A 15,916-nucleotide genomic window follows, 5' to 3' on the forward strand; every position below is an offset into this window, starting at 1 on the left:
TGCCAGGCCTGAGGGCCTGACTTCTAGCCACAGAACCAAGAAGGTGGAAGGAGGAAACTACCCTCTGCAAGTTGTCTTCTGACCTATACACGTGCACTTATGCACGTGTGCACGCACACATACAGGAAATTTAAAATTTTAAATTAAAACAAACCACATTATGTGCTTTCCTTAGCATTAGTTGTCATATAAATTTAAAGCAGCCAAAAGGTTTACTGGATGAATGTTATCTTTCTAGACAGAGGTCAGGGTAAGGGAGACTAGAAAGTGAAGGAAGCTATTCCCTCTTTAAATGTTTAAATACTTTAAAATGTTGACATACTTGTTCATGTGATTTGTTTTAATTACTTTTGAAATGAATATAGTAACACATGCTTGAATCTCAGCATTTCTGAAGTGGAGGCAGTAAGATCACGAGTTCAAGGACATCCTCAACTACATAGCAAATCTGAGGATAGCCTAGGATATATGAGACAATGTTATCAAAATATTAATTTTGATTTTACATGCATCAGATTATCAAACTGTATGCTACATATATATGTATAATTTAAGATTGAATAAAATATGGAGTGAAAGGTATTATACTAAACATGATTTATATTAGTTACTGAAATTTTTGGTGTCTCTAAGTTGAGTACTCATGATGACTGTCTGTCTTTTCTGCTAACCTCCCCCTCAAAGATCATAAATGCTTACATTTCTTTTCTTTCCACAGACTACAAATAGAGGCCATCATTAATTTTCTAGGGACAGAATGAGTAAATGCAAAATTTTATTTATTTTAATTAATTAATTTATTTTTTGAGACAGGGTTTCTCTGTGTAGTTTTGGTGCCTGTCCTGGATATTGCTCTGTAGACCAGGCTGGCCTTGAACTCATAGAGATCCACCTGGCTCTGCCTCTCAAGTGCTAGGATTAAAGGCGTGCCACCACTGTGCAGCTAAATGCAAAAATTTTTAAAAGCCTGCAAACACAGCAGACTTAGTATAATGACTACCCACATACTGTAGGAGAGGAGAGAGCCTCCAACTCTGACCGCCAACATTGGTAATTCCCATCAGGATCCAAAAGCCCTGTCCTCATCTCTCTGTTGTTAATCAGCTTCTAATTTTTGAAGTCCCACACTCCCTGCATTCTTCACTGTTTGCTCTTCCTTCCTTCTTAATGGTTCCCTCTGTGCATTCTTTGGTCTCCCCATGGCAGAGTACAGAGAAGTAATTAAAGGGCAGGTGCGCAGAGACAGGTCTGTTGACATGGAGGTCCCCAGACTTTCAGAAACCCCTTCCTGAACTAATTGGAGCTAAGTGTTCTGAAACTAATTGCTAGAGAACAAGGCCAGCTTGGGAGAGGAGATATGCTACCATCAATCCACTATTCTGTTTTCCTTCCACATTGACCAAATGGCCTTGGTTGTGGATGGACTTCTAGGCTCCTACACAAGGATATTTTTTCTCTCATCTTACCACAAACTCCTCAGGATATCTCTACCCAGCAGCCTGGAGGGACTTCCAAAGGGAAAGTCTGAAAATGCTGCTCTATTAAACCCTCTAATTCTAGGTATATGGTGAAAACCACATGATCATTTGTCACTTTGCATCCACATTCAATCCCTGGCTCTTCTCAGCTCCCCAGCCACAGCATCCTCCTGTGGAAAAGCAAGCCAACTCATACCTCCAGATCCTTGTATTTGCTCTAGCATCTATCTGGGATTCCATTTCTTTTATTTCTATATGCATTAAGGTCTGACCTGAAAGTCACCTCCTTAGTAATGTCTTCACTGACATCCTCCCAATGACTCACCTCCTCTCTTAAAACCAATCATTGTAGTTCATTTATATCTTGTCAAAATCTATTTCATATATATATATATACATATATATATATATATATATATATATATATATATATATATATATACACAACCACCCATGGCTATCCATGAGGACTGATTCTTGGATACCCCTGCCAGATACTAAATTCTGACGATATTCAAATTCCTTATATAAAGCAGTGTCATATGCAATGGAAACCAAAAAACTATCCATGTACTTTATATCACCTGTATAATATTTGGTTTGTTTTTTTGAGACAGGGTTTCTCAGTGTAGCTTTGGAGCCTGTCCTGGAACTCACTCTGTAGACCAGGCTGGCCTCGAACTCACAGAGATCCATCTGCCTCTGCCTCCCGAGTGCTGGGATTAAAGGCGTGCGCCACCACTGCCCGGCCAATATTTGGAAAGTGTAATACAATATAAACACTGTATAAATAGTTATTATCCTACATTGTTCAGGTATAATAACAAGTAAGCAGTCTAGATGCCACTTTTAAATATGTTCAAGGCCAGTGAGATGGTTCAGTGGGTAAAAGTGCCTGCTGCTAAACCTGATGGTCTGAATTTAATCCCTGGGTCCAAGGAGATTGAAGGAGAGAACTGATTCCTGCAAGTTGACCCTCTATATATCCAGAGCTATGCAGCACATATGCATAACATAAACACACACATAAATAAATGAAATGTTGTTTAATATGCTCAACCTCTATTTGGTTAAATCTAAGGATGTGGAGCCCATGTAAGTGGAGCTCTGACTACGCAGCTGTCTGATGTATATATAAACATATATATGTGCTATATGTTATATATTTCATATTAACATTTTTTTTCCCGAGACAGGGTTTCTCTGTGTAGCTTTGCACCTTTCCTGGAACTCACTTGGTAGCCCAGGCTGGCCTCGAACTCACAGAGATCCGCCTGGCTCTGCCTCCCGAGTGCTGGGATTAAAGGTGTGCGCCACCACCGCCCGGCTAATATTAACATTTTTTATGTATAACACAAATATAACATATATATGTATATGTACACTATATATAGTCACATATGTGTATATGATTTTCATATATGTTCCCTATCAAATGTAGCCACTGAGATTATTATTCCTGTCTAATTGGGTCACAATTTTGTTTGTCTTTAAGAGTTTATTTTTATTTTTAGTGTGTGTGTCTCTGTGTGTGTGGGGGGGGTGGGGTACAGGTTTGTGTATGTACATTAGTGCCTACAGAGACCAGAAGAGGATGTTGGGCTGTGAGAGCTGGAGTTATAGGTAGTTGTGAGCTACCTGATGTAGATGCTGGAAACTGAACTTGGATCCTCTGCAAAAACAGCACTTGCTCTTAACCACTGACTTCTCTCTCCACCTCTGAGTCAATATTTAAATATTAGCAATGGGAAATTGTCTAACACACAACAGGAGCTCAATATATTTTGTTGAATAAATATAGCAGGGCTTGCATCTTTTTCCATGTTTTTGTACAGAGTCAATATAGAGAGGGGACTGTTCCGTGTGTTGTAAGGTCACCAAGAAACATTCCTGAATGTTCTTGTTCTATCAGTGGCTATTTCACAAACCCCTTGCCTTGCATCATAACAATCAAAATAACTACTGAAACTTCCAAATGCCCCCTAGGGGAGGAAGAACCACAGTGGTATGAGAAACTGGGATATAGAATGAGTGAACCTCAAACCATAGTGTTCTTGCATTTATTTGTAACCATAGAACTTTGTTAATTTAACTGCCAGCCTGTCTAGGTCATGAATTGTTCATATAACTGATTAGGCAGTATTTCCAGGTATATTAGGATGGTGTTTCCTGAACACATTAGCATTTAATTGCATTGTGGTTTGAATGTAAAATGTTCTCCCATAGGCACATGTATTTAAAACATGGTCAGCACCTAATGGTGCTATTTTGGAAAGTTGTAGAATTTTTAGTATGTGGAACCTTGTTGGAGGAAATGGGTCATTTGGGGGTGGGCCATGAGGTTTATAGTGTAGCTCCACTTCCTGTTCACTCTGCTTCCTGATTTCAGATACAATGTGAGTGGCCAGAATTCTGCAGCCATGCCTTCCCCAACATAGCTCCCTCACCAAGATGGAATGTATTCTTTTGAAATGTAAGCCAGAATAAACCTTCTTTAAATTGTTTTTTGATCAATTATTTTGTTGCAGCAATGAGAAAAGTAACTAACACAAGTTGTAGCTAAAACAAATTGTGAAACAGATGACCCTCCCTGGTGTGTTGTGGGTAGGTACAGTCTAATTTGCTGAGAGGCTGACTAAAATTTAAAATAGTGGTGACATCCATTCTCCCTCTGCCCACCTGCATGAGGTGGGACATTGTTCTTCTGCACTTAGCACTAACAGACCCAATTTGGCGTCTGTATCACTAGGCCACTGGTACTTGAACATTTGAATTACAGTAATGACTTCTTGGGATTCACTTTGCATATGACATTTTATGGTATTTCACAGCTTCCATGTTTGCATGAACCAATACAATACCAAGTAATAATATCTGTTGACCTATGCATCTATGAACCACCTACCTATCACCTGGGTAGATCTTTTTGTTTCCTAGTTCTTATCTTGGTTGGAGCCTTAATACTTCTATGTGTGACTATTGAGCCTCAGGTGAATATCTAAAATACAATGGTCCCTCTCTGTACCCCTTAACTGAACGTGGATATTGAAACACACAGTTCACAAGTGATTGGTTTTGAGTTTTTGGTTTTGTTTGTTTGCTTGGTTGTTTGGTTGGTTTTTTGTTTTTTGTTTTTTTGTTTTTTGGTTTTTCAAGACAGAGTTTCTCTGTGTAATTTTGAAGCATGTCCTGGGAACTTGCTCTGTAGACCAGGCTGGCCTCGAACTCACAGAGATCCATCTGCCTCTGCCTCTGCCTCCTGAGTGCTGAGATTAAAGGCATATGCCACCACTGCCCAGCCACAAGTGATTATTAAATCTGGTACTTCTTAACTGTTTTATTTAAAAATAGAATTCTATTTATTTATTGTATGTTTTTATATATGTATGCAACTGCACATGTTCATGGAGCATATCTGGAAGTCATGACAACTTGTGGACATTGGTTCTGTACTTCTACAATGTGAATTCCAGGGATCAAACACAAGTCACTGGGTTTGGTGGCAAGCGCCATTACCTACTGAACCACTGGCTGCTTCACGTGTGTTGTCTTTGTGCCAGAAACTATCAACTGTCTTACATGCAATGTGCTACTTAATTCTAGGAGCCATCCTAAAATTCATAATCATTATAATTACACCCATTTTAGTGCAAGGAAACCATGCCTAATAAAGAACAATTTACTCAAGGAAATTTTATTTTTATCATTTAACCAGTGCACAGCCATTCCTCCAGGTCCTCAGTTCTGTTTGAAAGCAAGTTGCCACATTTATCACTTTCTATGAAATGCTGTCATATGATGAGTTATGGGGACTAGTCTTAGAGGCAAGGCACAGAGAGTAGGTAGTTTCTGCTCCCCCCAAAAAACAAAAAACAAAATCAAAACCAAAACCAAAACCAAAAAACAAACAAACAAAAACCAGAAAAGGATTCCGGGGGAAGAGACTGTTACTCTCAATTGGAGTAATATTAATCCTTCTCCCTATTTCTCTTCTTCATAGACCACAGGCCTTTGTCCAGTGTCCTCTAGAATATCCCACACTAAGTGCCAAGAATATGCAGTAAAGTTGCTGATCTTTAAGGGGACAGTTCTTTGTCTCACATCTGTCTGATGAAAAATTCAAGTAAAACTTCCATTATGACTGAATCATGAGTGCTGTTTTTTTGAGTCCGTGTGCTAAGCACCATGCAATGACATTCACAGACATTGCCTTACTTTGATCATGTAACTGTCTTAGAAGCCAGGTACTTCTTATAAGGCAGTCTTATACACAGGAGGAGAAAGCTCATTTCTACACATTTACTATACAGTTACAACAATTGAATAGACAAAATTTGTTCCACCTGGTTAGATTTACTTCCCAGTATTCAAATCAATTTATTTAACAAATATTTGGAAACCTATCATATGCTACCATATAGCAATGGAACAAATAAACATTTGCTTAGTAATCCATTGGTTAGAAATAGACGATATCTAGCAAACACAGAAAAGCCACGGGACAATATGAACAGAGAGGAGAGTAAATTCCAAGAGAAAGAGTACATGACCGGGACTGCTGCAGAGTGGGGTGTGATTAGGGAAGGGCTCTCATACTCCATCAAAAAATCTAAAGTAGTGAACACAGAGACAGGTGGACACACTTGGAAAAGGGGTCTAATCTTGATTTGCAGGTGGGTGAGATGTAAGGTAAAGGAAAGGAGTCAGGATGTTCCCCAAAACAATGGAGTTGGATTTATGTTTTCTCAGATGTGAGGGGGTAGTAGGGACAATAATAGGAATATTTGAGTCTAAGGAGGCAGTTCGGCAGCTTAAAAAATTAGCCATAAAAGCACAAGGACTGCAGTTTAGACCTCCAAAAACCCACATAAAATTTTGGTGAGAGTGGTAGCCTAAATTAACCCTAGTACTAGAAGACTGAGACAAGGGATCCCCATAGCAAGATAACCAGTGAGACTAGCCCTATCAGGGAGTTCTAGGTTTGAATGGGTTTTCCTTCCTCAATAAATAAGTTGGAAAAGTGATTGAGGATGGCTCCCAACATTCACTTTAGACCTATAAATGCACTCACACACATGAGTACATAAATGCAAAAAATGTGCAGTTATGCAAGCATGCCTCACACATGGAAAACTTAAAAATAAAAACCAGATTATCTGAGAGTTAATCATTAGGTTCAAGATGCCTACTCCACATTCATGAAAAGATGTTGAAAAATAAGTTGAGAAGGGTAAGGATTCTGGGATTACCCCTCTGTAGATAATGTATAAAGCTATATCTAATGGGACAACCAGGGAGGGAGAGATTCCAATGAAGTACAAGATGGAACTATTTCCATGGCTGTCTGTGTTCCACTGTATAAACTGTACCAATATTTGTACAACAGTCCTTTATTATAGTGAAGTTATCCATCATTTTCAGATAATAAATGCCAGTGCAGTGTGGGATGTATAGGTAAGGTACTGTTGTTTTTGTATGCAGAATCTCATCCATAGGCAATATTTGAATCTAGACTAGCCTGGGTCAAACATGGATTTGCCATGATTTTGAAGGACAATGAGGTCATTCATAGTAAATACCCAAGCCAATAATCTGGATTGTTCATTATCATGGGACAATTGATATACAAGTATCATGTTGGTGCTGTTTGAATCAAATATGCTGCTGATATTACAAAACTTGTAGCCCAAGTCATCACAAGTTAGCCTGAGACATTGCTAAATCTTATTGTAGACAGTTATCCATTATCCAGGTTGTCTATTCATACAGATAACAGTACAGTTAAGAACCAAGTGGATCTCTAAGAAAACAGACTCTGGAGATCATTCATTGTAGTGGGAAGGAACCTTGCGCTGTTGTTCTGCTGAATGGATACATTGGCACACTGCCTTCTATTTATGTTATACACATAGATTCGTGCTTCTCTCAACATTGGCTAGAGAACTAACTTTCTACAGTAGGCAGCAGTTTTGTAGCAACTCATAACTAGTCAAAGCACTGAGAATCAGTGGCTGATGAATGCTCAGCCCTACATGGGGCCCCTAATCCCCTTAAAGCCTCATGGGGCAGAAGAAATAGAAGAGTTGGAGGATGTAGAAGAGTTCTATGAAATCTGTCTTCTGAATATGATATGGTTGTTATACACATGAACTCACTGAAACTAAAGTTACCTGTAGCTGGAGAATTTCTCTCCAGCACCCGCTGCCAAGTCCCGCCAGTCCCGGAACCCACTTATAAAATAAACACACAGACGCTTACGTTATTTAAACTGCTTGGCCATTAGCTCAGGCTAGTCATTGTCTAGCTCTTACTCTTATATTTAGCCCGTTTCTATTAATCTTTACTTTGCCACGTGGCTCGTGGCTTACCGGTACTTTACATCTTCCTTGTCCTGGCAGCGGCTCCAAGCAGTCTTCTTTTTTCCTTCCTCCTTCCTCAATTCTCCTCTCTGTTAGTCCTGCCTATACTTCCTATCTGGCTATTGGCCAATCAGTGTTTATTTACATATAGCGATATCCACAGCAGTTACCTGCACAAGATCAAGCCAACAAGATCAGTCAACATTTCAACAAGCAGTAATGGCTTAATGACTTACAGGAAGGAGGAAGAGGTGCAGGAGGAGGAAGAGAAGGAGGGAGAGGGGACACATTGGGCTGAGTCACAAAGAATGAGAGGGGAAAGTTGGGGGTAAATAATATCAAACTGCATTATATACATGTATAAAACAGTCAAATAATAGATTCAAAATTTAAAAGGAGAGGAGAAGAAAATGAAGAATCTAACTTACATTCTTGCCCATATTGGCTTTGTTCCTGGAGAAGTGGATATCTGAGCTCAATGCATGGGAATTACTAACAAATTTCTAAAAGACAAAACCTTATCTAAAATTATGAAGCACTCAGACTTGAAATCTTGCATTAGTGTTTGAAGGATGCATGTGCCAGTGCATGGTGGGCTACAAGTGCCCACCTGTGCTATAAAATACTCTGAGATGTTAGACTCTTGAATACAGAGAACGCCCGGTTTCTCTGGAATTTGTCCCCATAAAGCCTGTAAGAAGATTGCATGTGTAATCAGAAAAGACCCATGTTGGAAACTGGGAACTTTGATATTTTGTCATCTTTGACAAATCCTGCATCTCTGAAGCAACAGTATCACCTCATCACATGGGGAAGTCAGATTCTATTTGTCCTGTTCCTACCTTGAGAGTCTGTACGAATGAGGTGCCTAATTAGTAGAAAGAATGAAAAATCAGAAATAGGAAGTGCAGCATATGTTCTGCAAAGGTACTTCTCTGGGATTCCAGGTTTTAGGTGAAACTGTCCCACTTGCCTCCAGCTTCACACCATTGCCAACTAATTTCATTGCTCAAATGATAAAGACTGAATTCATACTTCACAAGTAGTGATGTGTTGTTTCTTTTTATTCAATCTCTATATGACAATGGCTATTTTAACAAATTAAAATACCATCTGAAGTCCCTCTTTATAGAGAAACTAGTAAGCATTTAACCTTTGGAACTATGATATAAATTTCCATACTGGACCCCACAATCAGTCTTTGTTCAATAGAGCTACCTGCTGGTTTCTGTACTCTTAACAGACAATATTTCACAACGGGAGCTTTTACTTGAATCAACAACGAAGAAATCAATATCTGTCTATAAGTATTTGAGATTCATGCAGGGTTTCTTTAGTTTATTTTGAGAATCCACTTGCTGCTCTTTTTCTGTCTCTGTCTCTACCTCCGCTTACCTGGCCCCCTCCCTCCCTCCTTCCCTCTGCTTTCCTCACACACAACCCTGCCCCCTGCTGCCCCATCTGTATTTCTCCAGAGTCTCTTCCTGGATCAGCAGCTCCCTCCTTTACCTAAACTAGCCAGCCAGGAAGCTCCAGTAATCCACCCTCCTGTCTTTTCCTCCCAGTAATAAGATTACAAATACACACTGCTATGTTCAGCTTTTGTGTGCCAGTGATCAAGTTTGAGTTGGTCTTCATGCTTGTACCGAAAGCACTTACCAACTGAGCCAGCCCCATTATTACTCTTTACCTGTGTGTGTGTGTTTATAAGCGCATGTGCATGCTTGTGTGTGTGAGTGTGAGTGTGTGTGTATGTGTGTGTGTGTGTGTGTGTGTGTGTGCAGGTACACTTATGAATGTGGAGGGCAAAAGTCAATGTTGGATGCCTCCACCAATCACTACTTGTGGTGGTGTATGCCAATAAGATTTGCTGAAGGAACCAGAGGCAGGAGGACTCTGAGTTTGAGACCAGCCTGGGAGGCTTGCTGAGGAAAAGCTGCGGCTGAGAAGGAGTGGGCCACAAACGGTGGCTTTGAGACCATGGAGGTGGCAACCGCTGCTCCAAGTGGCTGGTTGCTTCTCATCCTGTTGATGGTGGTAGCGATACTGTTACTGGGGATGAAAGGTTTACTGCTGCTTGTTCTGAGAACAATTGCCAGGACAATCATATTACAAGAAAGCATCGGTAAAGGTCAGTTTGGAAAAGTTTGGCGAGACAAATCGTGGGGAGAAATTACTGTGAAGATATTCTCTTCTAGGGAAGAACATTCATGGTTCTGAGAGGCAGACATTTATCAGACTGTGATTGCTCCAAACCACAGAGGCGGCACAAAAAAAAAAAAAAAAAAAAAAAAAAAAAAGAAAGAAAGAAAGAAAGAAAGAAAGAAAGAAAGAAAGAAAGAAAGAAAGAAAAAGAAAAAGAAAAAGAAAAAGAAACTTTTCTGCAGGCAACCATGACCAATCCTAACAGTAACTTTGAAATTTACAAGAGGATGACGGGATCTCACCATGATGATTCCACCTGGACTATGATAAAGCCATTAAGCTGATAACACCACTGAAAGATCTACTTTGGACTACAAACTGCTCAGGACAATTTTGAGATGGCTGGCCAAGATGATCCAGATTCACAGACTACTTGAGCAAGGACTTGAGACAAGTCCTGCACTTGCCAATTATGCAGAGACTGGACAAATGATGCAGCTAACTCTCCCAGGACTTGACACGTAACCCCAAATTTTCTTTTCAGGATTCCCTAAAGATGCTTTCACCCTCAGACAGCAGGAAGTAATTTTAAGACCACGATGCCCACATTCCCAAAAGGTGGATAGTTTTTGGTCATTTAATGAGTTATGGATATTGTCATTGTTTACGATGGTTGGTTACAAGTTATTAACTGTTAATGGTCAGGGAAAAGAAAAGTTAAACAAAGGAGATTAGAGTCATGGTTCTTATTTTAAAAAAAGAAAGAAAGAAAAAGACAAGAAGAGGATATAGATAAGAAGTAGATTATTGAATATACTCTGAAAAGAAAAAAAGGAAAGATATAGAAATAATAAAGTACAAGGTAGATTTTTAAAAAAGGGAAGATACAGAAATGATAAGATAAAAGGTAGACTTTTGAATCTACTCAGAAAAGAAAAAATAGAGAATATGGATATAAGATAAAAGGTAGATTATTGAGTCTACTTTTAAAAAGGAACTACTTGTTTTAAATAAGATAAGAAATGAAATTTTTCTGCCTGAATTTTTCAAATGTTAATGGACTGGACATTGTTAATGTATATAATGGAGTTTTTGTCTGAATCTGTTAAATGTTAATGGACTAGACATTGTTAATGTAATTCTTGACTATATATATTTAATGTATACACTTTTTCTTATATTAGCTATAATTTTTTTTTTATTTTAGACAAAAAAAGGGGAAATGCGGTTGATATATTGTATACCACAATAAACTTATCTGGGGTCAGAGAATAGAACAGCCACTATATTAAACATAGGTTTAGGCAGTGGTAGCACATGCCTTTAATCCTAGCATTCTGGAGGCAGAGATCCGTTTGGTTCTCTGTGAGTTCAAAGCCACACTGGAAACAGTCATTTCCCCAATCCTTGCTTATTGTCCTTTGTGACTTCTTGGCAATTCTGAAATTAAGGGTGTTTTCTTTTACTCTGCTATAAACCAAGGGCAATCTTTAGTAAACTTTTATTTTCTTTTCTGAGACAGGGTTTTTCTATGTAGTCCTGGCTGTCCTGGAACTTGCTTTGTAGGCCAGGCTAGCCTTGAATTCAGAAAATTACCTACCTCTGCCTCTAGAGTGCTTGGATTAAAGGCATGTACCACCACTCCCAGTTTTTCTTTAGTAAATTTAAAGATTATGTATACCTAGTACAACCAGACAAAAGTATGTTATGAAGTCTTCCATTTCTTGTTGCATTCTGGATATATGTTGTTGGGGATAGTAGATAACTGGATTTTGGGATACAGAGGGCAGTAAGTGTTCTCACAATAAATACATAAGCCAACATTCTGGTTTGTTCAGTATCATGAGGCTTGTATTATTCCTCCTGAGAAATATGTAAGACAAATTGAGTACTAATAATGTGTCCTGTAGCAGGTCTGAATGGTCAAATACAATTTTCTCCCCATTGTCTCATACTTATTTCCATCCTCAAATAAATACCAGATGTTATCTCTTTATGTACACTTACATATGACTATAAAGGTTTCACCAACATGAAAGTACCATAAGTAAATACATAATGATGGAGTATTGTCTCAAACAGTAAAATTTGGTAAACCAATTTAGTTATCCCCAAGAATTTTCTTATAAGTCATTAAATTTTCTCTGGATAGAGTTTGCTTAGGAAGGCTTTCTTCATGGCATTCTTCAGCTCCTTGTTCCTGAGACTGAAGATGATGGGGCTGAGGAAGGGGGTGAGGACTGTGTAGGTTATACCCATCAGAGTGTCTCCTTCTAGAGATTTGGGACCCTTGGGTTTGAGGTAGATGACAGAGGCAAAGCCATAGTGTACAATCACCACTGTGAGGTGGGACGCACAAGTGGAGAAAGCCTTGTGCCGACCCTCTGCTGATGGTATCTTCAAGATGGCTGCCACAATGAAGGCATATGAGAGGAGGATGAGGAGAAAGCATCCCAGGAGGGCTGTAATGCACACCATTCCCACACCTCTGGCCACCACAAGTACATTCTCTCCACATGCCAACTTCAATAGAGGTGGAACATGGCAAGCAAAATGATGAATCTCATTGGGTCCACAGAAAGTGAGGTTGAAAATGGCTGTTGTCACCACTGTCCCCATGAATGAACCACCAACCCAGGACCAGGCAACCAAGCAGGCACAGCCCCGGGGGCTCATGAGCACATTGTAGCGCAGTGGGTGACAGATTGCCACATAGCGGTCATAGCCCATGACAGTGAGTAGGAAAGAGTGAGTGAAGCCAAATGTGAAGGAGAAGAACATCTGGCTGGCACAGGCCAGAAAGGTGATGGAGTGAAGTGTGGATAGCAGGTCAGCCAACATGCGTGGGATGATAGCAAAGGTGTAGAAAATCTCGGAGATGGAGAGGGCACACAGGAAGAGGTACATGGGTGTGTGGAGACTGTGTTCACTCCAGATAGTGGCCATGATGAGCAGGTTGCCCAGCAGTGTGAAGAGGTACATGAGCAGGAACAGCAGGAAGAACATCAGCTGAAGGTGAGGGAAGGTAGAGAAGCCAATGAGGATGAACTCAGTCACTCCTGAGCGATTGGCTCCCTGCATAGAGGCCATGCCTGAGGTGAGGTAGCGGGAGGTCATCTACTAGATGGAGAAAGGTTATCAGTTTCTATCCTACCTAGACACACCCAATGGGTTGAGCCTGAGAAGATTACAGATGACATTAATCTTATTCCTCCTGCTATAGCCTATAACTCAATTCTGCCATCCTATTTATAGAGATTATATTGTTTTCACCCCCATTTTGAGAGTGTTTGGCATTCTTGCTGAGAATATTGGAATGTAGAAATGCTGACTAAATGTCAATGTGAAGCTGTTGAAATGGCAGATCCATTAATTCAAACCCACAGTTGAAGTAACTTCTTAGACTATACGCCGCAAAGTGTTCCCTTGCCTTTCATCCCCCAGTGTAACTATTCCTTTATTGGAGCTTCCAACCATTGCTTTCCTGCCCTTAGACTTCCTCATGAGAAATCCTGGTTTCTTCCCCAGTTTCAGGTGTCCCACTCTATGCCAACTCATGGCTATAAAGCCTTTGGTAAGGTTCATCTCCAACTTAATGTACATCAATTTAATGATTCCTCTTGGGTTGCATGCTCTGAGGCAATCAGCCCAAAGACGAAAAATAGAAGGCAGTAGAACCAGTTTCAATCCCTACTTTGCCTACTGTACATGTCAGTAAATTTCTTCACCCTTTTTTCTTCCGTGTCTCTCTCCATATCAAAAGTTGTTGTAAGAAGTAGTGAGTTTAATCCCAACACTTCAGAGGCAGAGGCAAATGCATCTCTGTGAGTTTGAGGCCAGCCTGGTCTACAGAGAGAGTTATAGGACAGGCTCCAAAGCTACACAGGCAAACCCTGTCTTGAAAAAACAAAAAAAACAAAAAAAGAAAAAGTAAGTTTTTCTTAAATTTTTCTTAAAAGCTGCCAACCAAGAAGGTGAAACATATTTAAGTCTACATAAGTGGGGGAAATGCTGGTTTTGCCCAGTAAATTATCTGAATTTAATGAGGTCTCCATGTTTCTACATGAATCACTTAAGTATATTTCAATATTTTTGGTAATGATTAGACAATGTGAAGTTTGATGGAGCAGATCATTCCTCTGTTTTCTGGTCCCATGGTTTGGCCTGTTGTACATATTTCATGTAAATGGAATCCTGAGATATGTGGCCTTCTGTGTTTGACAGCTTTTGCTAAGCATTGTGTTGCAAGGTTCAACTACATGGTAACAGTGTGTGCTTGTATATGTAAGTGTGTGAGTGTGTGTGGTGTATCTGCAACTGTGGGGGTAGGCTGTGATGCCTGTTGCTCATGCAGGGTAGCCAGAAGAGGGAACAGAGTATCCTCGGCGATCACTCTACTTAGTCCTTTGAGGTAAGATCTCTCCCTGAACCTGGAGTTCAAGCTTTATTGGCTAGACTGGGAACCAGCAAGCTATGAGATTCTCCTGTTCCTGCTCCTCTCTGTGCTACAAGCTACAGGGGTGCACAGGATGCCTGACTTGTTATGTGAGGGCTAGCATCCAATCAGTGGTTCTTGTGCTTACACAGTAAGGGCTCTTAACTACTGAGCTATCTCTCTAGCCACATAACTTCATTTATTATAGCTAACCAATATTTTCACCGTGGATACACTTACCCAGTTGGTGGGCATTTGAATTATTTTGTCCACTTTGCCTCTGTGAATAGTGTATCAGTGTACATACTCATAGGAATCTAAAGCAGATAAAAAGTTGCCAGAGTCTGAGGCAAAAAGACAATAGAACATACTGTGTATAGAATTTATTTCTGGGGTAACAAAAATGTCTGTCACTAAACACAAGCATTTAGTTCTATGACATAATTAGGCTTACTTTTATTGAGTTTTACATAGTGCTTATATTTCTGATGGGTTGTTTTAAAATAAATACTGAATGTTATTTTTCTATTTAAAAATTTTTTCACACAAAGTAGCAAGCTTCCTTATGACACTTTCATACACATATGGCTTTGGGTGACCCTCGCTCATTTCCCTGCTCCACAGCACCACTAAGCACTTCGACGTCTAGTATTCCCACTTTCACTTTGATACCACATGTGTTCTCTTACCCCCCTTGCCCCTCTCCCTTACAACCTCCCTTCCCCTTCTCATGAGCTCCTTTCTAGTTTCCTGGCATCCACCAACACTTACACCCATATAAAGAGACACAGTTCCATTCATTTTCCTGAGGCTTTCATAACCTTATTTTCTTTATAACTGAATGAAATTCCATTGTCTATATGTACTTTACTTGTATTATCTATTTATTGGTCTGTTGATGGGCACTTAAGCTGATTCAGTTTCCTTGCTATTGTTAATACAGTAGCAATAAGCAGAATTATTAACATTATTTGTGGTTGAGGGTTGAGTAACCAAAACTGAATACTCTATAAGGCACATGATGTGTGCATGTACATGTACATGTATGCATGCCTGCGTGTGTGTGTGTGTGTGTGTGTGTGTGTGTATGTGTGTGTGTGTGTGTGAGAGAGAGAGAGAGAGAGAGAGAGAGAGAGAGAGAGAGAGAAAGAAGTGCAATATGATTAAATTAGTCAACAGCCATACCATTACTTCTATAATTTATTATTTGTGTGCATGTGTGTTTGTGTGGTGTGGTGTGTGCATGTGTGCATATGTGTGTGGCAGTGTATGTGTTCCATGCACATGTGTGGAGGCCAGAGAAATATATTAGCTGTCTTCCTCTATTACTAACTACTCAATTCCCTTGAGATAATGTCTTTCACTGAACCTGGAGCTGACCATTTTTCTAGTAGGCTGTCTAACCAGCAAACCAAGTTATCTTCCTGTCTCTACCCATCCCAGCAGTGAGTCATAACTGTATCCAGGCACACCTGGCCTTTTAGATGGGTGCTAAGGAT

General features: G+C 39.8%; 1 protein-coding gene across 1 annotated transcript; it reads right to left on the bottom strand.

Annotated features, from left to right (window-relative positions):
- Positions 1-12,115: 12,115 nt before the first annotated feature.
- On the bottom strand, positions 12,116-13,072 carry LOC102922417 (olfactory receptor 10H1). Its single transcript, XM_006991302.3, has one exon. The coding sequence runs from the start codon at positions 13,070-13,072 to the stop codon at positions 12,116-12,118; it is 957 nt and encodes a 318-aa protein (XP_006991364.3).
- Positions 13,073-15,916: the final 2,844 nt, after the last annotated feature.

This window comes from Peromyscus maniculatus, chromosome 22 (genome assembly GCF_049852395.1).
Source record: "Peromyscus maniculatus bairdii isolate BWxNUB_F1_BW_parent chromosome 22, HU_Pman_BW_mat_3.1, whole genome shotgun sequence".
Taxonomy (NCBI): Eukaryota; Metazoa; Chordata; class Mammalia; order Rodentia; family Cricetidae; genus Peromyscus; species Peromyscus maniculatus.

Excerpts from the sequence above, each read along its gene's own strand:
- LOC102922417 (XM_006991302.3), bottom strand. The coding sequence starts at position 13,072 with ATGGCCTCTATGCAGGGAGCCAATCGCTCAGGAGTGACTGAGTTCATC.